The sequence below is a fragment of the Pithys albifrons genome, chromosome 25 (genome assembly GCF_047495875.1).
Source record: "Pithys albifrons albifrons isolate INPA30051 chromosome 25, PitAlb_v1, whole genome shotgun sequence".
Taxonomy (NCBI): Eukaryota; Metazoa; Chordata; class Aves; order Passeriformes; family Thamnophilidae; genus Pithys; species Pithys albifrons.
In genome coordinates, this window is record NC_092482.1 from 419,677 (window position 1) to 445,882 (window position 26,206).

General features: G+C 61.3%; 6 protein-coding genes across 8 annotated transcripts; 2 read left to right on the forward strand and 4 right to left on the reverse strand.

Annotated features, from left to right (window-relative positions):
- Positions 1–7: 7 nt before the first annotated feature.
- TUBG1 (tubulin gamma 1) lies at positions 8–6,869 on the reverse strand. Its single transcript, XM_071577556.1, has 11 exons — positions 6,725–6,869; positions 6,410–6,522; positions 5,741–5,908; positions 5,428–5,496; positions 4,560–4,639; positions 3,839–3,965; positions 3,035–3,121; positions 2,656–2,805; positions 1,355–1,507; positions 931–1,092; positions 8–708 (listed from the first exon to the last, which is right to left on the reverse strand). Exons 1-11 carry the CDS (start codon positions 6,771–6,773, stop codon positions 511–513), a joined length of 1,356 nt encoding a protein of 451 aa, XP_071433657.1. The 5' UTR covers positions 6,774–6,869; the 3' UTR covers positions 8–510.
- A 145-nt stretch (positions 6,870–7,014) lies between these two features.
- On the forward strand, positions 7,015–14,117 carry RETREG3 (reticulophagy regulator family member 3). The gene is made up of 9 exons (XM_071577600.1): positions 7,015–7,257; positions 7,822–7,928; positions 9,093–9,123; positions 10,130–10,256; positions 10,943–11,027; positions 11,431–11,568; positions 12,032–12,111; positions 12,438–12,570; positions 13,068–14,117. The coding sequence occupies exons 1-9, from the start codon at positions 7,070–7,072 to the stop codon at positions 13,499–13,501; spliced, it is 1,323 nt and encodes a 440-aa protein (XP_071433701.1). The 5' UTR covers positions 7,015–7,069; the 3' UTR covers positions 13,502–14,117.
- Positions 14,118–14,217: 100 nt separating this feature from the next.
- On the forward strand, positions 14,218–16,448 carry PSMC3IP (PSMC3 interacting protein). The gene is made up of 8 exons (XM_071577603.1): positions 14,218–14,828; positions 14,935–15,041; positions 15,113–15,202; positions 15,273–15,384; positions 15,484–15,629; positions 15,727–15,780; positions 15,858–15,917; positions 15,996–16,448. The coding sequence occupies exons 1-8, from the start codon at positions 14,798–14,800 to the stop codon at positions 16,053–16,055; spliced, it is 660 nt and encodes a 219-aa protein (XP_071433704.1). The 5' UTR covers positions 14,218–14,797; the 3' UTR covers positions 16,056–16,448.
- A 158-nt stretch (positions 16,449–16,606) lies between these two features.
- On the reverse strand, positions 16,607–19,881 carry MLX (MAX dimerization protein MLX). The gene is made up of 8 exons (XM_071577602.1): positions 19,788–19,881; positions 19,551–19,587; positions 19,347–19,436; positions 18,953–19,059; positions 18,659–18,758; positions 18,287–18,386; positions 17,838–18,039; positions 16,607–17,730 (listed from the first exon to the last, which is right to left on the reverse strand). Exons 1-8 carry the CDS (start codon positions 19,848–19,850, stop codon positions 17,674–17,676), a joined length of 756 nt encoding a protein of 251 aa, XP_071433703.1. The 5' UTR covers positions 19,851–19,881; the 3' UTR covers positions 16,607–17,673.
- Positions 19,882–20,231: 350 nt separating this feature from the next.
- Positions 20,232–24,129, reverse strand: COASY (Coenzyme A synthase). Of its 3 annotated transcripts, none has more exons than XM_071577599.1 (9): positions 23,440–24,129; positions 22,957–23,171; positions 22,674–22,805; positions 22,286–22,475; positions 21,882–21,946; positions 21,153–21,237; positions 20,953–21,020; positions 20,688–20,834; positions 20,232–20,443 (listed from the first exon to the last, which is right to left on the reverse strand). In XM_071577599.1, the coding sequence occupies exons 1-9, from the start codon at positions 24,053–24,055 to the stop codon at positions 20,387–20,389; spliced, it is 1,575 nt and encodes a 524-aa protein (XP_071433700.1). In that variant the 5' UTR covers positions 24,056–24,129; the 3' UTR covers positions 20,232–20,386. The 3 variants fall into 3 exon arrangements, with proteins under 3 accessions (XP_071433700.1, XP_071433699.1, XP_071433698.1); XM_071577598.1 differs by having other exon boundaries at positions 20,923–21,020; positions 23,440–24,127; XM_071577597.1 differs by having other exon boundaries at positions 20,923–21,237.
- A 265-nt stretch (positions 24,130–24,394) lies between these two features.
- On the reverse strand, positions 24,395–26,151 carry HSD17B1 (hydroxysteroid 17-beta dehydrogenase 1). The gene is made up of 6 exons (XM_071577555.1): positions 25,975–26,151; positions 25,550–25,711; positions 25,097–25,276; positions 24,926–25,019; positions 24,637–24,820; positions 24,395–24,565 (listed from the first exon to the last, which is right to left on the reverse strand). The coding sequence occupies exons 1-6, from the start codon at positions 26,099–26,101 to the stop codon at positions 24,395–24,397; spliced, it is 918 nt and encodes a 305-aa protein (XP_071433656.1). The 5' UTR covers positions 26,102–26,151.
- Between the last annotated feature and the right edge of the window lie 55 nt (positions 26,152–26,206).

A 26,206-nucleotide genomic window follows, 5' to 3' on the forward strand; every position in this document is an offset into this window, starting at 1 on the left:
AGCAGCATCAGTGCAGGAACAGCCTTTATTAAAGCAAAATAACCTACAAAAATATAGATACAGCCCGTGCCCCAGGCCTGATCTGGCAAATAGGAACAAGGCTCCTGCCCAGGGCAAGGACTAGCTCAGCCACACGGAGCCTTTGGCCATGGGGGTCCAACTCGGGGGGCCGGGCCTGTGCCCAGACCCAGGGTCACTCTCCTCCTCCTCCCAGCGAGCGTTGCTCCCACAGGCGGAGGTTCCCTCCCAGCACCGAGCGCAGCTGCCCCAGTCCCGTCCTGGGCCAGGGCATGTGGTGGGGTGGGGGCTGTCCCCCGCTGAGGGACTGCAGGGGCAGTGCTGCTCCCCCCAGAGCAGCTTCCGTGGAGGAGCGCAGCGTGTGTGCGGCCAGCGCAAGGGCTCTGCCGCACCAGGCAGCGCTGAGGGGTGATAAACGTGGGCACGGCCCAGACAAGCCCTGCCAGCGTGCGTGGGGTGGCCGTGGGACCCTCCTGTCCCCTGGCAGGGCACTCACTGCTCCTGCGTGCCCCAGGAGATGTAGTCGGGGCGCGTGGCCGCATGATACTCGTCGATCAGCTGCTGCACGATCTCCCGGGAGTTGTCCAGCTCATCGAAGTTGTCCTTGAAGATGTCCTCCTTGCGGAACTGCTCCAGGAAGGCCTCCCGCTTGCGCAGCTTGTCATACTGCCGGCACGTCCGCTCAAACAGCTGGAGAACAGCACAGGGTCAGGGGGCCAGAGCTCCCTGGGGACCCTTCCCAATGGAACGGCACAGCAGCCAGCAGGACTGAGGGGACGCCGGACCAGACCTGAACCCTGCTGGGAGCCACCCACCCCACTCCCCAGCAGGGCCTGCCTTGGCTTCATGATGGCCCCAAACCAAAGGGACACCAGGGCTGTGGGGCCCAGCATGGCAAGGAGAGGTGCTCACCGAAGAGATGTTGGTGTGGTTTGCCATCATGAGACCACTGACACGGTGAGCGGATGGCAGGTAAGGGGACTTGCGGGACAAAGCCACCTGGATGCTGGCAGGGCCCCAGGGAATGAAGTTGGCCAACTTCCTCTCCCGGATCCGCTGCAGACTCTTGTGAACCTGATGGGAAGAGAACAGTGAGGGAAGCAGGGTGAGGGGCAAACAGCCTGGTCCCAACAAACCCACAAGCTGCTCCTCACAGGAGGCATGGCCACAGCAGGACTGTGGCCTTTCCACAACACCAGAGCCCACATAGGAACCACCTGGAGCCAGTTCTCAGGCACTGTCCAGTCTTGCCTCAGGATCCCTGCACAGGCAGTGACTGCGTCCTTCCCTGCACCACACCATGGCCATCAGCACTTGAACGGCCATGGGAGCTCACCTGTGTAGGATCCACCTCCCCCTGGATGATGTTGAGGATGGCAATGTAGCAGTGGTTGGTCTGCCTGTCTCGGCCTGTGGACACCATCACGTTTTTAGGCTGCAACAACCTTCTCATCACATCCAGGACTGTAGTTTTCCTCACACTGGCCACCTGCACAGGCCAGCCAGGGGTCAGAGGGAACAGGTGTGCTGCTTCCTGCCCTCCTACTGCCCAGCACACACACACAGGAAGGGGGCACAACTGGAGATAGATGCCCTCGCCCTGGGGATGGAGCCACGTGCAAAGCCACATGCAGGATGAAAATCCCAACACCACACAACCGGCGCAGCCAGGCTGAACAGTGTCAGTGGGGGCTCCAGCATGGGAGTTGTCTGCCCCTGCCACAGCACAGCAAGGGCTGTGGATGAAGCTCAGCTGAGAGCAGAGAGGGCTCAAAAGCAGAGGGGTTGTACCCCATTCCATCCCCTCCCTGCCTTGTCCAGCTCCGAGCCACAGGCAGACCAGCCACTGCATCCTTGAGTGCTGTCTGGTCTCTGCTCAGCTACCACTAGCCAGGGGGGCCACAGCCAGGGCCAGCACCCAGAGCACCTGCAGCAGGGCCAGCTGGCTGAGGTGGCAGTTTCATTCTGCACCGTCTGAGCTACTGGCTGAGCCCTGCCCGCACTCCTCCCTAGGAGGACAGATCACACACTGATACCCTTTTCAGAGCCAGTAGTTTTTCAGATTTTCTTCTCTGAGAAACATCCTGAGGAAATGCACGCAGGGAGAGAAGAGCAGCTGTTAGACCGTGACAGGCCAGTGCAGCCAAGTGCCTCCCAAAACAAAACTGCCCTGTTTGCACCTAGGGGCTGGAGAATCCTGGCTGGGACGAGCCAAACACAAGCACAGTGTTTGATGTGCTGAGGTGTGGCAAGGCCTCTCTCAGAAACAGATCAAGCCCTGGGAAAGGGCTGATACCTGGAGACCAACATCAGTTTTGGAGTGACAAGGATCAATAGTTTGGACCACTGGGGGGGCAGGGCCACTCTGCTGACCTTGCTCTAATCATTTATAAGGGTAGCTTTCCACCCTGATGCCGTGCTGATGCATGCAGCAGGTAGCCTGGCACATGCACAACTGCCTGCTCACATCTGACTCACTGCACATGCAGACATTACATGGTGTGAGCACACAAGCCTGGGATTTGGGACATACAGTGACAGTTTACACCGAGACATGGGACTGACAGATGCTACAAGGTGAGTGTGGCAGCTTCTCCTGCCCTTGGGAATGGGGAGGAGTGCCTGGGGCTGCCTTACCGACTGGTCAGTGGTGAGTGGTGTGTACCCCGTCATGAGGAAGTGCAGGCGGGGCGTGGGGATCAGCGAGGCGATCAGCCCGATGAGGTCATTGTTCATGTACCCAGGATACCTGAGTGTGGTGGTGCTGGCAGACATGATGGTGGAGACCTGGGGGAGAGGACGAGGTCAGTGCCCGCATCACTGCAGGGTCACAGGATGTGTCCCAACCTGCCTCACGTGGCTGTGCCAAGGGAAGCTGGAGCTGCTACAAGGGCAGAGGACTCTCGCTCACAGTTCCAGGATGCCCACCCATGAGCCCAGCCCATGCAACAGGTTAAGACTGAACTGAACACAGTGGGGAGCCCCATGCTGGCTTCTCCCTAAGAATCCTTCTCACCAGCTGGTTGATCTGCGAGAACGAGGGGTTCTGAATGTGCAGCCGGTCAGTTGCAATACGATTCAAGGCTGTGTTGTCCAGAACCACCTGCAACAGAAACCCAGCTCCATGAAGGGCCTTGGAGGCAGCCAAGGAAGGGCAGTCCCAGTTGCGTGTCCCAGGGCCCAGCACAGGCCCTGCGCGCTGTGGCTGGCAGAGCCCTCGGCGCAGGTGGCAGACACTCGAAACCACAAGCTGACTCATCTGTGGAGCGTAACTGACACTGTCAATGGAAGCTCTTCCCTCCCTCCTGGCTGTGCTCCCCACACTCTGCCCAAGAGCTCTGCCCCTGCACCAGCAAGAGCCCCAGCAGCTCTGGTGAAGCTGCTCCTGCCCTGCCACACGCAGGAATCAGCTGCAGGGGATGGGCAGTGTCTTGGTCAGACCCAATCAAAGGCCACGGTGCGGGCTGAAAGTGCTGCAGGGGTTGTGGGTGCTGAAAGTGATGCTGGGATTCAATTTAGGTAGAGGCTGCAGCACAGCTATACAGTGGAAACACAGACAGCCCTCACTGCCTTGGGAAGATCTGCTGTCTCCCAGAGGCAGAAATGCCAGGCAGCTCCACAGGGGTTAGCACAGAGCCAGCAAAGGTTCCCGGGGACCATCACACCTGCTCAGCCCTTCTGTTCAGGGCACACATGTTGGTGCAGGCAGGGCTCGCAGGCACACCGTGCTGCTGCAGCACTGGCTGCAGCATGAGCCTTGGTTCTGGGCTGTGGTGACAGGGCTGTCACCCCAGGGCTGGCTGCACCACAGGCCTCTTACCACGCAGTCAGCGTTCTGAGTCAGCCTCTTCAGTGTCAGCAGAGAGTTGTATGGCTGGACTACAACATCGCTCATCTCATCTTGGTTGGGGAACACCGAGTAGGTCTCCACCAACTTCTTGGGATACCTGGTGGGAAGCGCAGCCATCTCAAGGGTTAATGCCAAGCCAGCACTCTCTCCCCTCCCACTAGCTGCCTCTGCAGTCTCCAGGGCTCAGACAGGGTGAGTCACCAGAGCTGTAGCCAGAGTGGCTCCCAGGGAGGGAGAGAATGTGTCCCAGGAGTGCCTACCCCAGCAGCACAGGAGCTGGCTGCCAGAGGAGCTACAGGGAGACTGAGCCATCCACAGGCTGATTAAGCAGCTGCTCACAAGCCTTTTTAAGAGGCTGCAAGCTGAAACAGGCCAGGATAGCAGGCCAGAGCCCACAGCCAGAGCCTCCCATCCTCCCCTGCACAGAGAGTTTGCAGGCAGCTGCCTGATAAGAATGGCCAAGGGAAGGCAGAGCTTGGACAGAATGAGCCCAGTTTCAGAGCCTCTGAAGTCCCCAGGCATATCAGAAGCTGTCCCGCCGCAGGCAGTGGGCCAGGGATTGCACAAGACAGTGTTTGGGTGGGGGTGGTGACTGTGGCTCTGAGTCAGCGCTCTCCAGCTCCAGTTCTGGGCAGGGTGCCCAGGCTGGGCCAGGCACTGCGGTGCAGGAAGGGGACAGGGCTGTGCTCACCTGTCATTCAGTCTCTCCAAGAGGTACGAGCCCAGCCCAGAGCCTGTTCCACCAGCAATGGAATGGCAAAGCACAAACCCCTGGAAGGAAAAAGACAGTGCTGAAGCTGTAGCTCAGAGTGAGAGCAGGCAGACAACGTGCCACCCCTGCCACCTACAGCACAGACCCGCTGGCCAAGGCCAGAGCTCCCCATGGCAGCTCAGGGCACAGACGCAGCGGAGTTGGCTCTGGCTCCTCTGGACCCCAGTCACAGCTCTTCAGGCCACTCCTTCCCACACAAATGGGATCTGTGGCTCTGCACACCCTGCAAAGTGCAACGGCTGCTTGGGAGCCTCCAGGACTATTCCCACCCAGAAAAGGCTTCAAAATAGCTCTAATGCCACCTCCAGGACCCAGTCTGTCACATGAAATAGAGATGTACATTTTCAGCCCTGTCCTAGGTCCCTTATGCCTCTTCTTCCCACTGGAGTGACTGAGACCAAACTCCCACTGCCTGACACCAGAGCAGCTCCCACAAAGGCCTTCTGAATCTTCTACCAGTTTTAGGTGACATTTGCACTTCACCTGCTGCCACGTGACAGCCTGACACAAACACCCTGTCTGTCTGCACACAGGGAAGAGGATCACGTGGATGGTGGAAAGAAAAATGCCTGGTGAGCAGAGAGTGAGAGGATTTCCAGGGCAGGATGACTGGTCTGGACCAATGTCCTGTCCCCAGTTCCCCTCTCTCTGTCTTCTGTGCTCAGACCCAGAAACACTTTGAGCAAGTCTGTGCACACCAGAGTGTTGAGCTCATCCCTAAAAAGAGCTGCCTGGTTGGGGAGAACACCAGGCAGGGCCACCAGGTCCAAACCCCCAGTACACTTACTTCCAAACTGTCACTCCCGTCAGCCTCTCTGTCTATTATGTCAAAAATATCTTCGTGAATCTTCTCACCCTGAAAGAGAGACCAGATCTGGTTTCATTCCTTTCCCACAGAACAGGGAGCAGAGCTGCTTGATGCCAGGTTAGGCTGGCAGTGAGTCCCTGTGCCCAGGGTGCCACAGAGCGCCCAGTGCCAGTTCCTGCCAGCGACAAGATGTTCTTCAGAAAATGGGGCTGAGCTGCCAGGACGGGGTCACGAGAAGGCCCCAGGCCTGACTGGTGCCCTGTGTCTCACCCAGCAGTGCTAGAGCTGGTACCTGCGAGAATCCACTGGCCCAGTTGTTCCCAGCTCCTCCTCCATGCTCAGACAGGTAGATGTTTTCTGGGTTGTAAAGGTTGGCGTAAGGGGAGTTGAGGATGGAGTGGATAACTCGGGGCTCCAGGTCCAGCAGCACGGCTCGGGGGATGTAGTGCTCATCGTCGGCCTGCAACGGGAGCAGGAGGCTCTGGTGGCTGCTGCAGCTCGGGAAGCAGAGGGCGTGAGCCACCCCCTGGCCGCGGGTGAGCCCAGCACAGCACGAGCCGCGCCTGGCGAGGGGGAGGAGGGATGCAGGGGCTGGCTCTGTGCAGCCTGCCTGCGATGCAGGGTCCCTGTCCCCCGGAGCACTCCCAGCGCGGGCGGGGGAGCTCTGGGTGCTTACATAAGGTCCCGTCTGTGGCTGTCGCAGCCTCGTGCCTGCGCTCCGCCCCCGCACAGCTCCACTGGCACACCGGGAGTGCGGCCGGGAGCCCGGCACGGGCTCTGAGCAGAAGTCTGGAGTGAGCTGCCGCTCCAGCCCACCGGGTCAGCACCTGCCCACCAGTCCCTGCGCCCGCGGGGGCTGCGGAGAGGGCTGGGGCGGGCGTAGAAAGCCAGGAGCCCCGCGGGGGCCGGTGCAGTACAGCCCATGTGGCATGTCCATCCCACGGGCCGGGCCCGGCGGTACCTGGTAGAAGAAGACGTCCTTGCGGTCGGTGCCCTCGGTGGCGAACTCCTCCACGATGCCCTCCGGGCTAATGCCGTGCTCGGCGCAGAGCTGCTTCCAGAACTCGAACCCGACTGCGGAGGGGGGGCGGGCGGCAGTCAGACCAGACGGGCCAGCCCGGGCTGGCCACCGGTACCGACACTGACACCGGGACCGGCACCTGGGGAGGGCCCGGAGCGCCCCGGCCCGCAGGCCCCGCCCCGTCCCACGCGCCCCGCCAACTCCCCCCGCCCGGTGCGCGCTCTACTGGCCCCGCCGCCGCCGAGGCGCGCTCACTCTGGTTGCCACACTGGCCCAGCTGCAGGGTGATGATCTCCCGCGGCATCGCGGCAGAGGCTCCGCTCCGCTCCGCCCGGCCCGGCTCCGGTACCGCCGCGTCTCCCGCCGCCGCCAACGGCACTGCGCCTGCGCGCTTCGCATTTCCGGGGGCAGCGCCGCGCGCCCCCTCCCCTGGCGGCGCCCTGGCAATGCGCGTGCGCCCCGGCAGGCGGCGCTGACTGCGCCTGCGCCAAGATGGCGGCGCCCAGGGAGGCGCTGCGGCTGCCGGCGGCGGGGGCCGCCATGTCCGTGGCGGGCGCGTGCGCGCGGGCGGCGGGCGGATGTTGACGCTGTGTGGGAGCGATGGCGGCGGCGGCGGCGGAGGGGCCCGGGCCCGGCGAGCGGCAAATGCGGGTGCAGGCGCTGAGCGCGGCGCTGCGCGGCCGCCTCGGGCCCTACGAGCCGCTGCTGGGCGCCCTGCAGGCCGTGCTGGTGTGGGAGCGGCCGGGCCGCAGCGTGCTGTGCTGGGCGGCGGTGCACGGCCTGTTCTGGTAAGCGGCGGGGCCGGGACCGGGACCGGGACCAAGCAGCGCAGGGCGGGCGGGCGGCGGAGCCGTCCCGTTAGGGAGGCGCGTCCCGCCGAGGCCCGGCCCGCGATGGCCGCGGCTGGGAGGGTCCGTGCGCCGTCCCCGAGGCAGCGGGGCTCGGTGGAGCGCGGGACAGTTGCCCTCACGCAGGAACGGGCCGTGAGCAGCCGCGGGTTTGGGCCGTGGCCGGTTCCGGACAAGAGGGACCCGGGAGCGCTGGGTCTGCTGCAGCCCCGTCCCCCTCCGTGTGCTCCCCTTGTACAGGAGAGCGTCAAACTAACCGGGAGAACACACGGGAGATCCCAACCGCTGTGGTGGTGCAGGGAGGGCCGCGGGCGCTGCTCGCCTGGGACAGGAGGCTGTACAGCAGGGCTGTCCCGGGAGAACTGGCCCCCCTCAGTGCTGACTGAGTAGCACCTGAGGAGTTTCCTTAACGAGTGACTGGTTGGTTTCGGATTAGTTTGTGTAACTCTTTTGTGTCTTGCTCAGATCTGGCCGGTACCGACTCTGTTAGTTTCTTTCCCACAGGTTCTTTGCTCTGACTTCCCTTCATTTGCTGTTCCTGGTTGCATTTACCCTGATAGTAGTAGTGTGCATAGACCAGTGGAAACACAAAATCTGGCCAGAAATTGGAGGTAAGTAACAGCATTTTTGCTGATAAAGCAGAAAATCTCGCCCCGTTTCCCAGCCCATGAGTACAGGCTCTGTCTGCAGTTCAATTGTTAAAACCTGAGTCTTTTGCTCTGAGGGTCTACAAGCTGTCAAGGGTACTGCAGGCGTTTTCTCCCTGGAGCTGGAAAATTCTACCTTGTGTAAACATAAGACCTTTTTGTACTTGTGACACTGGTATTTGCCTTCTAGTCCTGAACCATGGGGTGTACGTGACCTACTGCAGGTTTGAGACAGTGATTCACTTTCTAAGTATTAAGTATCAAAGCCAGACATTGAAGTGTATGTGGAGCTCATTTGGGTTTCTCCTCAGAATCCATAATAATCCAGTTTAGAATGAAGATGAGTCCCACTCTTGCTGTTGAGCAGAGATTTTGTTGGGAGAAGAGGCATTTGAACAGCTGTCAAAGAAGTTTGTCCTAAGCCTTGAGTAACAAAGCAGTTGTGTCCTTCCTTTGTGACATTAATACACTGCTGAACACCCCACTCCACCCAGCTCGGGGTCCCGTGGCTTTGCAGGGGAGGCTGGTTTGGGGTAGTGGGAGGGTCTGCCTGCCTCAGGGCTGGCTCCCTGACTAACCAGCAAGTTAGCTCCCAGCCTTCTGCTTCAACCCATGTTCTGTGTAGTTCCTGGGAAGACATTAAAGCTTTCCTTGGTTTTGAAGCTTGGCTCAGGCTCCTTTTTGAGTGGCAGTGTCTATTGAGCTCCCTCATCTGCCTGATTTTGATCTTGGGATGGCTGGTACAGCCCTTGATCATTTTTCAAGTCCTGGCCTTGGTGAGAAAGTATCAAAATACTTAAATCCCTGATGCCTCCAGCCTGCAGGCTATTCCTGCTCCCCAGCTGGTGTGTGCAGGGAGTGAGGGAGAGGGAAGTGCTGTTGTGGCCAGAGCAGCCTCCAGTGTCCGACAAATACCAGGGAGCAACAGGGAGACTGTTGCAGTCCTGGACTGTGACACGTACACACTCAAGATGTGTTATGGAGTGATGCATCTCCACCCTGTAATTACAGTTAATGTCTTTTCCAGGTGTTCCCTAGCTCATTAAATCTTTACTTAAATCCCAAGAGCTAAGCATTCCCATGGCAAATTCCTTGCAACTAATGTAGTGTCTGTTCTTAATATTTTAGTGGCAAGACCTGACGAATTAGACAATGAGAGGTAGGAAACTAATTGACTCCTGCTATGATACTTTGTTGTTACCTGCACATGCTTGAATATCCTTGGGGTGAGGGAGAGAAGGGAGCTGCTGGCTGGAGGGAGGATGGGGCCTAGGACACTGTCAGGAGGTCATGAGAAGATTTTGACTTGCCCAAGCCTTTTTATTATCCTTCATCTTTGCCTTCATGCCAGTTTCCAGTGATGCTCAGTCCCCTGCCCCCTGCAGTGAGAGGTGCTTCCTTAGAAGCAATTCCTCTTGTATGGGCCTCCAGCAGGAGGAAAACAGCATTTCTGTGGGGATTAATGAAGTCACCTGAGACTTGATAGGGAATGTTTAACCCAGCAGTTGTTCCTGCATAGTTATGACCTGACTGCAGCATTAATAATGGGTTGAGAAATGCTGGGGTGTTGCCTCCCTGCTCACACCTGGCTCTCTGGGCACACCTTCCTGCTGCTGCTGCCAGACTGTGCTGGATGTCAGCGCCCGATTAAGTCACCCGAGCTGGTTTCCACAGGACAATTGTCTTTATTCAGTCTTTTAAGAGGCCCAAGCACAAAAGGAATTGCTCTTCATGACCTTCAGGGACTTGTGACCAGCAGTTAAGAGGCACTAACAAAAATCACCAATTCAAGGCCTCCAAAGTAACTGAGTATATGAAGTGAGGTGCAAGGCTGCTTCTAGACCTCATGCTGGACTCTTGCAGGCTGCAGTTGACCAAATAACTGCAGAAAAAGTAAATGGATTCACTTGCTTTGCCTCTATACTGCCCGCCCCCTCCAGCAGCATGGAAACTAGTCGGGGCCACTGACTAAATTTCCTGCTCCTCAGCTGCTGTGGGAGCGCTGGGACACTGATAGAGTGGCCACAGACAAGCTGCTTTGGGGAGGGCAGATGACCCTTATCCTTAGAGCTCCTTGCTGGGGAGGAAGAAGTGTTTGTAACAAGGGATTTCAGCACTGACATTGATGCAGTAACATCTGTTCCCAAATTCTGCCTTCACTGCAGCTGGGGATACGTCCACCCTCGGCTGCTCGGATTGCCAGAGCTCTGTCACCATTTGGCTGAAGGATGGGTGGCTGTGACCAACTTCTTAAGTAATCTCTTCATTTTCAAGAGGCAAAGCCCTGGCAAGGTAAGAATGTACAGACCTCAGGGATAACCTGCTTGATGTGGAGCCTCTTCTGAACCCAAGGATCCTTCTGTGCTGGCATCCAGCACTGGCTGAACACGTTCAGGCATGGGAGGTTGCCACAGGAGGTCTCCCATAACACCATGGCTGTTAGGTGGGGGAAGGAATAGAAAGCATAGGCAGAATGAACAGGCTGTGGAGGAGGGAGGAGAAAGTGCGTGTTGGTGTGTGGTTTGCACCACTGAGATGAGAGTGTGGCTGCTCCTTCTGTAGGTTTCTGGCTTTCTAAGTGTCTGTCCTGGGTTGAGCTGGCAAACTTGTTTCCCTTACTGGGTTTCAACAGTTCAAGAAAGCGTGTAAAGCTTTTCTTTATTTCTTTTTTAGAGCTTGTGCAAAGAAAACCTCTTGCATGGTGATACTGTCCCTGTCCTCTTCACCTTGAAGAGTTCTCTCTTCTTTAGCCTCTTCCTTGCTTTTGGCATCCCAGCTTTGGGAAGCTCCTCATGCCCTGAGGCAGGAGGCCTTGCCTGCCTGTGGCTCTGAGGGCAGATACCCCCATGTCTGTGGCCATCTTAGAGTGGGTGTTTGGACTCCAGGAAGGCTTCGCTGTCCTTAGAGGACTAAGATGATCAAAAACTAAGTGAGGCCACTGCTTAATCTTTGAAACTCATTGTCTCCCATGTCTTCAGTTTTGCCTTCTAGTGTGTGGAGTCTTCACTTTCCTGGCTGTGCTCGGCCGGTATATCCCTGGACTCTTGCTCTCATACTTGCTGTGTAAGTAGATCTCTGTGCCAATACAGACTTACATATGAAAAGAGATGAGGTGTCTGAGGGATGAGACTCCTCTGTGCAAAAGGAAAGCTTGTGTCAATGGCTTTAAAATTTAAAATAGTACTTTCTTCCTGGAATGTTGAGGTTCTTGACCAGGACTCGAAGTCTGGTCTGAAGAGAGAACATGTTTGAGTGTTTCATAACCACAGATCTGAGCACTAACAGGTTGGCCTTTCAATTTTGTTAAAATGGCAGAGCTGATTGCACCAGTTCTAACAGCCCCCCGCAGTACTGCCCTCAGTGCCCAGATCTGCTGTTGTGTGTTATCCTGCATCACAAAATGGGCAGGATCTTGGCCAGGCAGCATCCTGAACAACCTCCTGACGTGTGTTCCCACTTGCCCCAGTGCTCTTCATCCTGCTGTGGCCCCTGGCCGTGTACCACAGGCTGGGGCAGCGCGTGTACCTGCGGCTGGAGCCGGCGCTGCGGCGGCTGGACTTCGGCGTGCGGGGATACGTGACAGCCCGGCAGCGGGACAGGCAACGTGAGTTCCATGCCCTTTCTGAGCCCTCAGACCCTGACCCTTGGTACCTGAGACAGGCTGTGAACAGAGCCCCCCGCCTTGGCGTGGGGTTGGACTGCATGTCTGGCACAGCAAATTCTTGGAGCTGCCTTGGGAAGTGGGCGAGGCAGCTCTGCCTTCACAGGCACCTCCCAGGGAGCAGCTGCTGTGGGATCTTCACAGTGCTGAGCTGCTCCAGTTCCTGGCTGCCAGAACTCTGTGTTCTGTATCATGGTTGCATGGAAGAGGGAGGAAGGGATCAGCAGGGGAGTGCTAAACATATTCATCTCTTCAAAAAACCTGCTGCAGCCACCATCGGGAATGATCATGGCTCTGCTGTGGAACAGAGCTGGCTCTGCTGTGCTGTGTCCAGCTTGGGGTTTTCTGGTCCTGCACAGAGCCCTGTCCCAGCAGCAGTAACAGCTTTGGCTCTGGTTTCTGGCAGTGCGTGGCCGGGCCCTCGGTCAGGAGGCCACAGACGATGGGAGCGACAGTGAAGAGGAGCTGGCTGCATTCTGCCCCAAGGTAATGGAGCATCTGGGACAGGGACAGAGCTAACTGCACTATGGGGACACACAGCACCTGCCTGCATGTCAGCATGGGGTAGCTAAGTGAGATGGCAGAGATGAGGACACCCCTTTCAGAGAGCTCTTTCCCACTCTGTCCCCACTCAAGGATGTCCAGAGCTGCTCACGCCAGCTGCACGCTCCTAGACTGGGCAGTAAACATGAGTGAGCCATAGGTACCAGCCTCCCCTGAGGGCTGGGTTTCACTGGAGGCCACTGGATCACCTGTTTTGCCTTGAAAGGTCTCCAGTGCTGATGTTTTCAATTTTATCTCTTATTTCAAAGCTGGATGACTCTGTGGTCGCCAAGGAACTGACCATCTCTGACTCGGAGCATTCGGATGCTGAGGTTTCCTACACTGAAAATGGGGTGTTTAATCTTTCGAGGGGCCAGACTCCCCTGACAGAGGGATCAGAAGGTGAGAGGAAACAGGAAGCTTCTGGAAGGTGTGGAATGCCAAACAGGTGCCAGTGTGATGGGTTGGAGGGAGGATGCTTTACCTCATGTCCTTGAGGTCTGGCTGTTTGATGTCGGCCTTGCTGCTGCACATGAACTGCAATTGCCTGTTTTATTTGGAGCTTCCTCCTTCATTCCTGTGGTGCTTGAGCAGAGTGACAGCAGCTGCTCTGCAAAGGCAGATCCAGCTGTGCCAGTTGGCTGTGGGTGCAGAAGCAGTGTGGTTGGGGGTGCAGGTGCTCCTCTCTGGCAGGTGGCTGGTTTGGAACCTGCATTCCTTGAGTGAGCTGGGAGATCAGTGGGATCCAAATAGCTGGGACAGGGAGGAGAGTGGGTTGAGGAGCATGTAGTCTATGAGATGCCAGCAGTCTGTCCTAGGGAGGTGCTGGCCCAGCTCCTGCCCAGGGCTTGCAGGTGCTGGGTGGGTGCCGGCATTTAAAGCACTTTCTCCTCCTCCAGACCTGGACGGTCACAGTGACCCAGAAGAATCTTTTGCCAGGGATCTCCCTGACTTCCCTTCCATAAACCCAGAAGCAACTGGCATAGATGATGAAGATGACACCAGCATTGGGATCCCAAGCCTGGCGTACCGCCCACAAGGGACAGAGGATCTGCATCTCCCTTATGACCAGGAGGAGTCTGGCGCGCTGCCGGCAGTGCAGAATCTCACCAACAACATTGCTGGCTTTGTCACCAGGGGGATGATCCAGCTGGCACTGTCAGGAGCCCCTCAGGCAGGCTCCTCATGCAGCACCAATCCCCAGAGAGGGGCAAAGACTCAGCTCAGAGCGGTCAGCTCAGACTTGGACACTGATGCCGAAGGCGATGACTTTGAACTGCTGGATCAGTCTGAGCTGAACCAGCTGGATCCTGCTGGCTCCCGAGGCCAGTAAGCCATCCCATCACTTCCCTCTGGTTTTCTATTTCTCATCACAGAGGGAATCCTGGAAGGAAAAGCCTTGCACAGTTCTCTCAATCGTCGCCTGTGAGTCTGAGTGATGTGACAGCCAGTTGCTGGCTGGGAACTTCACTGTGACTTGTGACTGTAGACTCGCTTGGATTTTAAAATAAAGGACACTGGTAATCCCTGGGAAGAGGCATTGAAGGGACAGCTCCACAATCACCCTGTGCAGTTTGCCAGGACACTGCCTGTTCCAAACTTCCCCACCTAAGACAATAAATCTGGTGTCTGCAGCTCTTGAGACTGGTGGGACCGACAGCATCGCCAGGGACAATCGTGCACCAGCCTCCAGGAATGATGCGTGACCAGGAGAACAGGATGAGGCCCCTCAGACTTGGTGTCTGGGACAGTTGCCCACTCCTGAAATGTTCACAAATCCAAGTCTTTCCCAGCAATATCCAGCTCCGTGTGGAACCAACCCCCTTGCTCCACTGTGGACGTTGTGCAGCCACAATGTTTTCCTTGCACTGGCCTTCCCTCGGCTCTAGCTCCTCATGATGCTGTTTTTTAAGAGCTCGATGGCAATAAGACACCTGCTGCGACCACCAGAGTCCTGCAAGAACATCCATGTGTGGCCCCTGCTCTCGTGTTGCTTTCCTGAACTAACAGCCTTTGTTGACAGCCAGCTAACACTTTGCTAGAACCCCCTGTGCTCCTGCAGCTTGTTCCCGGGGGCTGGCCCGAGGCCGGGTTTCCTGGAGGAGGTGGGGCGGGGGTGCCCGGGCAGTGGTGTAGCCCCCTGGCCCCGGGCCCACCCTGCTTCATCCAGCCTCGTGCAGGCAGAGCCCAGCAACGGGAACCGGACTGGGGCACCAACTGACCGCCAGTGACTGAGGAGCTCCCGCCCACCGCGGCCCCATGAACAAACCAGCAGCCCCCGGGGAGAGCCGATCCCGCTGTGCCCACCGAGCTCCCCCGTTGCGTTTCCTAAGCCATAGGCCCGGTTCTGATCCCGTTTGTGCAGCCAAGAACATACCTCGGCAGGGCCCCCGTTACCGGCTGCTGTTTGTCTGTCTCCGCCTGCCCGAGCGCGGGGCTTCTCCGGGGGAGGGGTGCGGGTCGGTAACGGCTTGTTCCCTACGGGCTCCAGGGCCGGGGCCGGTGCGGGGCCACACCGGGGCCGCGGCACTTCCGCCTCCGCCCATCAGAGCCGGCCTTGCCCTCGCCCCCGTTCGCCGGGGGCGCGCCGGAAACGCGCGAGCGGCGCGACCGGGACGGAGCGGGCGGGATGAGCAAAGGGCGCGAGGCCGCGGCGGGCGGTGAGTGCGGGAGGGGAGCCCGGGAGGGGACCCCGGGAGGGGACCGGGGACCCCGGGCGGCCGCTGCAGTGTCAGAGGGCCGTGGTGACCGGGACCGGTCCTGCAGGAGGCGCTGCCGCCGTCCTGCTGCGGTACCTGCGCGAGCAGAACCGGCCGTACAGCGCCCAGGACGCCTTCGGGAACCTGCAGCGGGAGCACGGGCTGGGCAAGGCGGTGAGCGGGGCGGGGCGGGGCGGGGCGGGCGCGGTCCCAGTCCCGGTCCCCGCTGACGGCGCGCCCCGCAGGCCGTGGTGAAGGCGCTGGAGCAGCTGGCGCAGCAGGGCCGCGTGCGAGAGAAGGCCTATGGGAAGCAGAAGATCTACTTCGCCGACCAGGTGAGCCCCGGCCGCGGCGCCCCCCGCCCGCCCCCGCGGCCCTGACCCGCCCTCCGCTCCGCTCCCGCAGGAGCAGCTCCCGGCCGCCAGCGATGCGGAGCTCCGCGGGCTGGACGGGCAGATCGCGGCGCGCTCCGCGGAGCTGCAGGCGCTGCATCAGAGCTGCCGGCACATGGAGCAGGGTGAGTGCGGCCCGGCGGCCCCGCCGCGGCCCCGAGGCACGGGCAGCTGCGCCCGGTGCCGACCGGCAGTGCGGCCGGTGATCGGTGTCGCCTTCCCAGAGCTGAAGGACCTGAACAGCTCCATGACGACCCCCGAGATGTCCAGGGAGATCGAGGCGCTGAGGAAGGACTGCGCCAGTTACACGGAGAAACTGGAGAGAATTAAATCTGCCACCAACCACGTGACTCCGGAGGAAAAAGAGAAGGTGAAGACCTGCCGGGGCTGCGCCTCCACCGGCATGTGGCACTTCCCTCGCAGGCATTCCCGGCCCCGGGGCGGCCCTGACTCTGTGCCCTTGGCAGGTGTGCCGGGAGCAGCAGCTGTTCCGCCGGGAATGGCGCCGCAGGAAGCGCATGGTACGGACTGCGGGGCGGGGCGGGCCCTGCCGGGACGGGCCGCCCCCTGCCCCCCTCATGTACCCTGTTCCCGTTAGGCCACTGAGCTGCTGGACGCCATCCTGGAGGGGTACCCCAAGAGCAAGAAGCAATTCTTCGTAAGTACCGAGGCCGCGCTGTGCTCGGGGCTGCTGAGCTGGGAGCTGAGCCTGCCCTGATGCGCTGGTGCCGCGCAGGAGGAGGTCGGGATAGAGACGGACGAGGACCACGGCGTGGTGCTGCCGGTGGCCCCGTGAGGTGCCGGGGATGCCTGTGCTCCGGGGAGAAGCTGCTGCTGCTGTTGTAGCTGCTGCTGAAACTCGGCTGTTGTTTTTTTCTCTTAGCAGGACTTGGGCTTGTCCCGTATATTCGTTTGTTTTAAAGTTCTTTTTTGTTGGTGGATGGTGGGTGGGAGTGACATGGCACTGGCCCTCTCCTTGCAGAGGGATGTTGTTTCTTCCTGCTCCTCAGTGCCAGGGAGCTGGCAGGCTGGGCCCACTGGGGCTGAGGGGAGGTGTGGGGGCATTTGTGCCTGGTGTTCTGGTAAGAAAAGGGATGTGGGAGGAGGTGGGGGACACTGGTGCTCCGAAAGGGAGCAAGGGACTGTCAGGGCTGGAGAGCCTTTCCATTAAACACCAGGACTTTGGTTAGCTGCACCTCCCTGTGGTGTTTGTTCAGAGGGTGCTGAGGCAGCATTTGCATTATGAGGAGTAGTGAGGCAGGAGCTAGGAGAGGATAAGCCTGGAATGGGCTTCTGGAAACTAAGGGCTCTAAGGCACAGCTCCAGGAACACAGCAGCAAAAAAAAAATCATTAAAACATTCAGCAGAATTTATTTAATTACTTTTCACAATAGAAAAATATGTCACTTTCATGTGTGAGGTCTGTAAAACTCCACATACTCCTCCCAAGGCAGGAAGCAACACTCCCTCCTCAGTGCTGGGAAAAAAACAGCCTGAAATAAACACTCCCTGGCTGTTCCCCTGGAGCAGGAGCACAAATCCCACTGCCAGCAGCATCCTGGAGCAGTGACCAGCCCTGGCCTGGGCAGAGCTGTGACCCAAACTGGTTGTGGGACAAAGGCAAAGGTGTTCTGGAGAGCAGCTGTGTGCACAGCTGACACTGGCAGTACTCTGGGACTATTTTAGTGATTCACAAAAATCAAATCAAGGCTGGTTGTGTTATGTGTGTATAAAAATCTTGAGGGGCAGTGAGCACACATGCCCACACTGCTACAACTGCAGAAAGTTCCCATGCAGCACAGCCAACCCAAAAAGGAGCCAGCACTTGAAGGAATTTCCTGTGTCCCTTCCAGGACACCTACAGCTGCAGCAGCACCCTGGAACTGATGGACTTGCCCTGCTGCCAGCACTGCCAGGCTCCCCCAAAACACAACATCTGCCTCAAAAGAGCTGCTTCAGAGGGAGCGGGGAGACAGTTTGCAGGTCAGGGAGAATCTATTCCTACTTTACACCAGAAACCCATCGTTTTTAGCACACATTTGTCACATTTCCCCAGCTGGGGTCAGTGGGGGTGTCTGAGGCCTGAGGGCACAGAGTGGACCTGCTCCAGGCTCAGCTCCACAGGGAGAGTTGGTGGCACAGGCAACCCTGTGGCACTGCCTGAGCCAGAGACTCTGCCCCGACCACTCTGTCCCATGAACTCCTTTCCTCCCCCCATGCCCAGTCCCCAAAAAGATTAGGTAACACCGACTGGAGCAGCTGTGTCTGCATGGCTGCCGTTGGGCTTCAGAGGGAATACAATAAATAATTCAGAAAAGCTTAGAAACAGCCATGAGGGAGAGGGCCTGGGGCGGTGCCCGTCCCCCAGGCAGAAGGTGCCCTGTGCCTGTGGGCATGGAGGCCGTGGAGGAGGTTCAGTAGAGCTGACTCTTCACCTGGTGCAGGACTCCAATGACAACCTCTCGCAGTGTCTGTAGCAGAGAGGACATGGTCAGTTGGTCTGTGGGAAGAGCCACCCCTGTGCACTGTCTCTGCCCCCTCAGCCATGGCACCAGCCTTGCTGCAGCTCCACACTCACCTGGGGCTTGCAGTGCTCCTCGATCCAGCTGAAGACACACGCAGAGAGCTCCTGAAAACTTGTTACAGAGATGGAGGCGTTGAAGGACTGAAACAGGGAATCCATGATGCCTTGGAAAACATTAAACTTCACTTCATCAGAGACCTGGTCCTTCCCCTCATTTGGGTTGTCCTGATGAGCTTTCACAATCTGCTCGTAGTTCCTGAAACAAGCACAGTACCCCAAGGTCAGCAGCAAGGCCTCCTGCCCCCAGCTCCTGCTCCTGGTTCTGAGCCTGTGGCTCCCAGCTCCTGCTCCCAGGTCCCACACCCAGCTCCTGTCCTGGCTCCAAGCCTGTCCCCAGCCAGAGCTTGGGGACCCCTTTGGACGACCCGTCACAGCTCTTCCCTGCAAGGACATGGAGGAACTGCAGGAAGAAGAGGGCAAGACCCTGACAGCCCTTCCCTTACACTTTCATGATCTTCAAGGCCATCACATCTTTCCTGAGGGTAGAAACTTCCTCCTCCTGCTTCTTCTTTTCCTTGTGCAGAAACTGGATGTAGTCGATGGCTGAGCATGAGAATGCAGAGTGAGGATTTGGGAGCACACACAGGCCCCTGAAACCCCCCACAGGAGGTGCCCAAGCAAGGGCAGCATCAGCTACTGCTGCCCCAGTTCCCCTGGGGTAGGCAGGTGGGTGCAGGTGAGCAGCACCTGAGCTCCCCACAGCCCCATCGCACCGGGAAGGTCCCAAGGTGCAGAACACTGCCCTTCACAGCTCTACGTGAGGCATTTTGGGGGTCAACAGCATCCCCTTCCCTCTTCACACCTTTGGGACTCACTTTTCTGGAGGACAATGGCCTTGCTCAGCTTCTGGGAGCCGATGGAGAAATCCTGCTGCTCGCAGGTGGGGACAATGGCCTGCAGGTCATCGTAGCCTTTCTGTGGGGAAGCAGCCACAGCACATGGAGCTCATGCTGTGACTGGGTCCACACCCAGCCCCCACCACAGCCAGGGCAGCTCCTGGCACACGAGGAGCGTCCTGGGGAGGGCAGATGCAGCAGCACAGCACGGGAGCAGCGCTGGGTGTAGCAGGGCCCCAGGAGCCAGCGAGGCCCCACAGCCTTTGCCCTCACCTTGATGGCATCGCGGCGCTTCTGCTCAGCCTGGGTGTGCGCCCGGCGGCGCCGGTCCTTGTACGACTCCTTGTAGGGCTCCTGGTGGTAGTCGCTGTCCTCGTCGTCTGTGGGGACAGAGCACGGCTGGGAGTGAGGGGGCAGAGGCCCAGCACAGCCCTGCACCACTCAGCTCCAGCAGGCTGGAAAAGTGTCCCCAGCGACCCCACCAGCCCCTTCCCATCCTCATGGAGCTGGACAGAAGGCCAACACCCGCTGTCCCCAGCACCTTCCTCCTCCTCCCCTGCGTGGGAATCCTGCCCAGCCGTGCCCCTGCCTTGGCACAGGGCAAAGCTGGAGCCCGGCGGGTGCTGGGCTGCCCAGAGAGCAGAAACACCGCGGGGACAAACCGCACCTGTGTTGGGCACAGAAGAGGCGCTGGTGGAGCCGATGCTGTTGGCCCGGGACACTATGCTGCCTTTCCGAGCGTTCTCCATGAAGAGTGCTGGAAGAAGAGCGTTCCGGGGTCAGTCCCAGCGCGGGCCGCGCCCGAGCACAGGGACCGGAGGGTGTCCCCGGGCCATGGCTGCCGCCCTCGGCGGGGGGCGCGGGCACCTACCGGAGTCCAGGCCATTGTCGCCGTAGGCCGCGTCCACCTGCCAGGGGTCGGCGAGCGGAGGAGACACGTCAGCGGGGCTGGGCAGCGCCGGCGGTTCGGCTCCCGGAGCGCCCCGGCCCGCCCGTGCAGCGCCCGCCCCGGCCCTGTCGCCCGCTCCTCCCCCGGCCCCGGCTCCGCCGCTCCCCCGGTGCCCCCGGCCCGCCGCCACCCCAAGGCCCAGCCCGGCCCTCGTCCCACCTTCCCCCACGAGTCCTCGCCCGCGGGCCCCGGCGGCTCCGCCATTTTCCGCCCGCCGGTCATGTGACCGGACCGGGCGTGACGTCACCACCGTGACGCCACCGCAGCCGCGGGGCCCCAGTGCGGGACCCTCCGAGCCCCGCAGCGCCGGGGCACGTCCTTAACGGGAGCTGGAAGGGCCGGGGCACCGGAGCCGCTGTGGAGGCGAGTGGGCGGACGGGACCCCAACAGGGGCACGGGACCGGCACCAGGACCCCAGCAGGGACACGGGACCCCAGCAGGGACTCGGGACCCCAGCAGGGACTCGGGACCCCAGCAGGGACTCGGGACCCCAACAGGGACACGGGACCCCAGCAGGGACTCGGGACCCCAGCAGGGACACGGGACCCCAGCAGGGACTCGGGACCCCAGCAGGGACACGGGACCCCAGCAGGGACACGCACAGCCGGAGCAGCCTCTTTACTGTGACCCAGCGGGGCTCAGCCCCGCACGGGCCCCCACGGGGGATGTCGGGGCCGGTCGGAGGGGTCGGTCGGGGCCGGTGCGCTCAGGGCGGCGGTGGCAGGACACGGACCCTCCTGGGGCCGCCCCACGGCCCCTCACGGGCTGGGCTCGGGGCTCAGGCGCTGCTGCAGCAGGTTCCAGGCCTTCTGCACCTGCCGGAAAACCAGGCGGGGCAGCCCCTCAGCGGCGGCGGACACCTCGGTACGGGCAGGAGCCTCACACGAGGGTCCCACGCGTCCTCTCCCTTCCCGGCTGCATCCACATCCCCAACTTCGCCCCTTGTGGCTGTGTCCAGAGGCAGCCTCGATGGCGAGCAGCCACCCAGGCACGCTCTGCAGCCCCGGTGCCCGGCACGGTCTCCCGGGCCCCCTCAGAGCCGCAGCTCCCTGGGCTCACCTGCTGCCGGGTGACGTCCGGCTCCCAGAGGGTGCAGAGCACGACCTGTGCCCGCTCCACCCGCTGCCTGTTGGTCATCTGGCTCTGCAGCCGGCGGCGAGCAGCCTCCTCACTCAGCCCATCCCTGGCCACGATGCGCCTCACGGCCTGGCAGGGACAGAGGGGACACTCAGGCACTCGGGGGAGGCCTCGGACCGGCCTCGGCAGCGAGCGAGGGGCCCAGGCCACGGCCCACCTCCTCCTCCGGGATGATGGCCGTCCACACCTCATGGACCATGTCCTGCCACCCCGCCTCCAGCAGCACCGCAGCGTCCAGCACACACACGGCCTTCCCTACAGAACAAGGGCATTCCTCAGTGCCTGGCCATGGACGGCAGCAGGGCAGGTCCTCGGCTCTGGCCCAGCCTGGTCTCAGTCCCACCTTCCTGCAGCACAGATGCTTCACTGCTGAGCTGAGGCAGTTACCTTGAGTGTTGGCCTCCTGGATCTGCTCCCTCACCATCCGGGCTATCTCGGGCCACACAATGTCTGTCAGGCTCTTCAGCCGCTCCTAGAAAGGACCATGGCAGGATTTGGGCCTTTGCCCTCAGAACTCCTGGGCAGCCAGCCAGGGGATGGTGGGTGTCAGCAGTCAGCAGGCACCCAGGAAGGTCCCACTGAAGGGGGGGTCTTATTTTCCTTGCTCTGCCAGACACAGCAGACCCTTGGTCTCTGCTGCACCTCAGCACAGTCAGCTCCCCACAGAGCAGCACCCAGACGAGCCCCATCCACCCCGGGAACCCCTCAGGCTGCCTCCACCTGGGGCTGGGGCAGCTCTGGGGCTGCAGGCTGAGCACTGCCCAGCCAGCAAGGCCAGGGGTCACTGAGCCCCCCGGGCACCAGGGGCAGAGAGCACCAGCTCCACATACGTCAGGGCTGCTGCACCATATGCTGAGTGAAGGAAAAGCACGGGATAGAGGGGACAAGGATGGGGACAGGAGGCAACAGCAGCTGCAGGGCAAGAGGACTATGTCCAGCACAGCTGCTGACTCAGCTGCAGAGACTGGATGTGTCCTGCCCTATCCATATGAAATTGCCAGAAGTGCAGCCAGAAGGTGTCATCAGTTCAAAGGACTGAAAACTTAAAAGCCTCAGCACAAGGGGAGAGCTCCCCTGGTCACAGGATCAAATACTGAGTCTCTGTTCTGCTTTCACCTGGTTTCCAAACACTTTGGCCCCAAGAACTTTCCTGTTAATCGTCCCATCTTCATTCAGAATCTCTGCAAGACAGAAGAACAACAGGTTTGGGAGGAAGAAATCCAACTCCCATCCCTGGAGCAAGCCTTGGTTGGAGAAAGGGCTTTGGCACAGGACTTTGAACACAACGCAGAAAGGGGCTCCAAGACCTGACCTGGCAGCTTTTCACCTGACTCCTGAAAAGGACAGGGAAGAACTTTTCCCAGGCAAACAGCAGCCTAGTTCAGCCTTCCCCACCAGCAGCTCTAACATGGGAGCCCAAAACCCACAGGCTGGGAGAGGAGCACAGGCCAGGGCTATCTGAGACACCCCTCCCTCCCCCTCCTCGTCCCAGTCCTCTCCGCAGCCTCCGGTGGCTCTACCTGCCCCAAAGGCTGCCACCACCTGCTCATAGGCCGGGCCCCCGGGGGCATAGACGGCGTGGCCCAACTTGTCAGCATCAATGACGAAGGCGCCCAGGTGCCCCAGGAGTTTGGCAATGGAGGTTTTCCCACTCCCGGTGCCCCCAGTCAGGCCAATCACGTACGGGCGCAATGGCAAGGCCAGGTCTTGCTAAGGGAAGAAGGAAAGCCATGGCAGCAGATGGAGGACTGGACTTTTCAGGAGAAGGATCCCAACCCCCAAGCCTAGAGACAGGCACAAAAGGCTCTGGCCTGCAGAGCAGCTAAACTCTGTGGACCCCGAGCCTCCCACCCCCCTTCCTGGGCACACCAATCCCATTGCAGCCCTGGTTCTCCAGGTCCCCCTCACCCGCGGGGGCTGCAGCAGTGTCCCCAGCAGCCGCTGCCGGAGACTGGAGGAGCTGATCTTTTCCTCCTCATTCTGACTGTGGTCAGGGTCCTTCATCAATTGGATCTCGTGGAGAGCCAGCTCAGGGAGCCCCTGATGAGAGAAGGGAGCCCCAAGGGCCATCAGCCATAGGAATGTGGCAGACAGAAGGGGCAAACCGAGACCCAACCTCCCCCCAGGCAGCAGCGGGCAGGGGCGAGAGGTGGGGCACATGGAGCCCACCAGGCTCCAGCAGGGGAATTACATTTTCAAGTCTCTTCCTATTCACGGCCTCTCCTCCCTTGTGGGTCTCCTCGCTGACAACCAGGCACTGCAGGTCGGGGTCTGTGACCGAGGGGCCAAAGGGGTCGGCCAGAGGCACGATGTCGTAGCACAGCGAGGGCTTCACATCCTCCAGGAACTCGCGAAGCTTCGCCGCCCGCAGCTCGTATGGTTCGATCAGCTCCGGCAGGACCTTGTCTACCGGGTGCCGGGAGGGCGGGGAAGCACAAGAGTGACAGAAAAGCAAGACCCGGGAGATGGGCGACAACACCCATTCGTGACTTTGAGTGGCTGCCTCTCTGCCCCTGCTGCACCCGCACACCTTGCTAGCTGTGGACAGGACACCTCCTTGGGCAGGTGGCTGCCAGAACCACACGCGCCACCGGCCCCCCAGCCCACCGCCCTGCCCCGGCCAGCACCGGGTTGACCCCTCGGCCCCACGCGGTGCCGGCCACCCCGGACTCACGGCGGAGCAGGTCTCCGTCGGCCACCCCGGCCAGGAGCCGCCGCCGGGCCAGGAGGCAGCAGGCGCTGAGCAGGAGCCGGTGAGCGCCGTGGAGCCGGTCAAAGGTGCCGCCGACCGCCACGTCCAAGAATTCGGGGAGCGTCGCGTCTGTGTCCTGCTCGGGGTCCCCCTCGGGGTCCCCGCCGACGTCGCGCTCGGTGTCCTCGCCCAGCAGCAGCGCGGGCAGGCCGGGCGGACACCCGTACAGAGCCGCGGCCAAGCGCTGCAGCCCGAGCTGCACCGGCTCCGGCGGCCCTGGCGCCTCGGCGGCGGCGGCGAGCAGGACGCGGGGCGGCCGCGCCAGGGGCCGGCCGGGCCCGAGCAGGACGCGCAGGTCCAGCCCCCGCCGCGCCGCCGCCGCCGCGTACAGCGCGGCCAGAGCCCGCAGCAGCGCGGGGCCCGCGGGCGGTGCGGCGGGGCCGGCGGCGGGGCCCGACAGCCGCAGACCCGGCTGCAGGTGCACGTACAGCGGCCCCGCCACCAGCCCCGCCGCCGCCGCCACCAGCCCCGCCGCCCGCCGGGGCAGCGCGGGCAGCGGCGCCGTCAGCACCAGCAGCCCCGAGGGGAAGGGCGGCATCGCCCGCCGGATGCGCCGCCGACCGGAACGGGGAGAGCAGCGGGACCGGAACGGCACCGCCTCCCGGGCAGCCCCGGCGCGGCTCCGCCCGCGGGGGGAGGAGACCGGCAGGCCCGGCCCCACTGCGGCCCCGCCCGCCCGACGGGGCGGCACAAGCCCGGAGACCCCCCCGGGAGAAGGGGCCCGGCAGGACGCCCGGGCAGGGCTGCGCCGGAAGGACGGAGTCGGAGCCGGAGCCGTGCGGCTGCAAAAAAGGCTTTACTGGGGACACGGCAGGACCGAGCCCGCGGCAGGTGCCGGACCGGGGGTCCGCACGGCACTGGGGCCCAGTGGCTCCGCTCAGGGCTGGTCTCCGCCGACTTCGCTGCCACCGAACACGAAGTCGTGCATGGCGCGGACGTACGCGGAGCCGTCGGGGCTGCCGAGCCGCAAGGGCCAGCGCGGGGCGAGGAGCTGGGTGCTGGCACAGCGCAGGGGCGGGCAGAGGCTGACGATGGCCTCCAGGAACACCTGGCACCACAGAAATGTCAGAACCGTCCGCGGCACGGCCACATGGCCACCCCCGTCCCGCGGGGACTGACCGGCAGGACCTCCTCCACTTCCTGGGCCGCGTCGCGGAACAGGCTCTGGCAGTGCTGCAGGTACCGGCGGTACAGCCCCCGCGTCTCGGCGTCCAGGCCCTGCAGCTCGCTGCCCTCGGGATCCGGGCGCTGCAGGTTGGCCAGGAAGCTGGTGTGGACGGGTCCGCACTCCACCAGGGTCACGCTGCGGGAGGGAGCGCATGAGACGCCATCGTACCCCCGCCCTGGCATCCCCGCATCCCGGTGGGCAGTCTCGGCGTTGAGCTCCCCCTGCACCGCCGGCACTCACTGGATGTTGAAGGGGCGCAGGACGATGGCCAGGCTCTCGCACAGCCCCTCCACGGCAAACTTGCTGGCACAGTACACGGCGTTGAAGGGCAGTCCTGGGCAGAGCCAACACCCTGAGCGCCGGCGGATCTTCCCCGAGGCTCCCCACGTCACAGGGTGCCAGGGGTCCTACCTTGCAGCCCCCCAATGCTGCTGGAAATGATGATCCGCCCGGCCCTGCGCCGCTTCATGGCGGGCAAAAATGCCTGGATGGTGCGGACAGCGCCAAAGAAGTTCACATCGAAGAGGGTTTTCATAGCCAGGTCGGAGCAGGTCTCCAGGGGTCCCATCAGTCCCACCCCCGCGTTGCAGACTGCCAGGCACGGTGCAGTCAGCCGGGCACTGCAGCCCCCGCACACTGCTAAGTGCCAGACGGGAGGACGGGGGGGCTTTCCCTGCTGATGGGCCCTTGGAACCCCATCATCTCCTGCCCCCCTGCCCCGCTGAGCACATCCCAGCCCAGCCCCAGCACTGCTGGCACCTCCTGTGATTTGGCATCTACTCCTAGTGCCCTGGGAGGGTTGTGACCCTGCAAACATCCCCCCAGCCACCCCAGGGACAGCGGGGACACTGGGAACAGTCGTACCCAACACATCCAGCTGCTGCCCTTGCACCCGCTGTGCAGCGGCCGCCAGCGAGTGTGGGTCGGTGACATCGAGCTGCAGGACCTCCAGAGTGTCAGGGCAGCAGCTGCCCAGGCGCTCCAGCAGCCGCTCGCTCTTGGCCAGGTCGCGCATGGTGGCATAAACTGGGGAGAGAGCACAGCCACGGGCAGCTGGGCCACAGAGCCCACCCCCACAGGCCCCCAGGGCTGCCTCCAGCCCACCCTCACGCACTGTTCGTCCTTGATCATAGAATCATGGAATCGATTGGGTTGGAAAAGACCTCCAAGATCATCGAGTCCAACCCTTGGTCCAACTCTAGTCCATTTACTAGATCCTGATGAGGCACTGCCTGGCCCAGCCGAGATCCCCAGGGGTGCTGGACCCCCGGGGCAGAGTTGTCTCTTACCTTTGAACCGGTGACCAGAGTCTGCCGCGAGGTGTGCGGCGAGTGCCAGGCCGATGCCCGAGGAGCAGCCCGTGATCAGCACCGTAGTTCTCTCCATGGCTGGCAGTGCTGGTCGAGGGGGCTGCATTGCTTAAGAGGGCTGGGAGAGGGGTTCCCCCGCCCCACAGCACCGTGTTGTGTCTGCTGCCTTATCTCAAGGCCCCTCCACCCACCTCCCTGCGTGTGCCTGGGG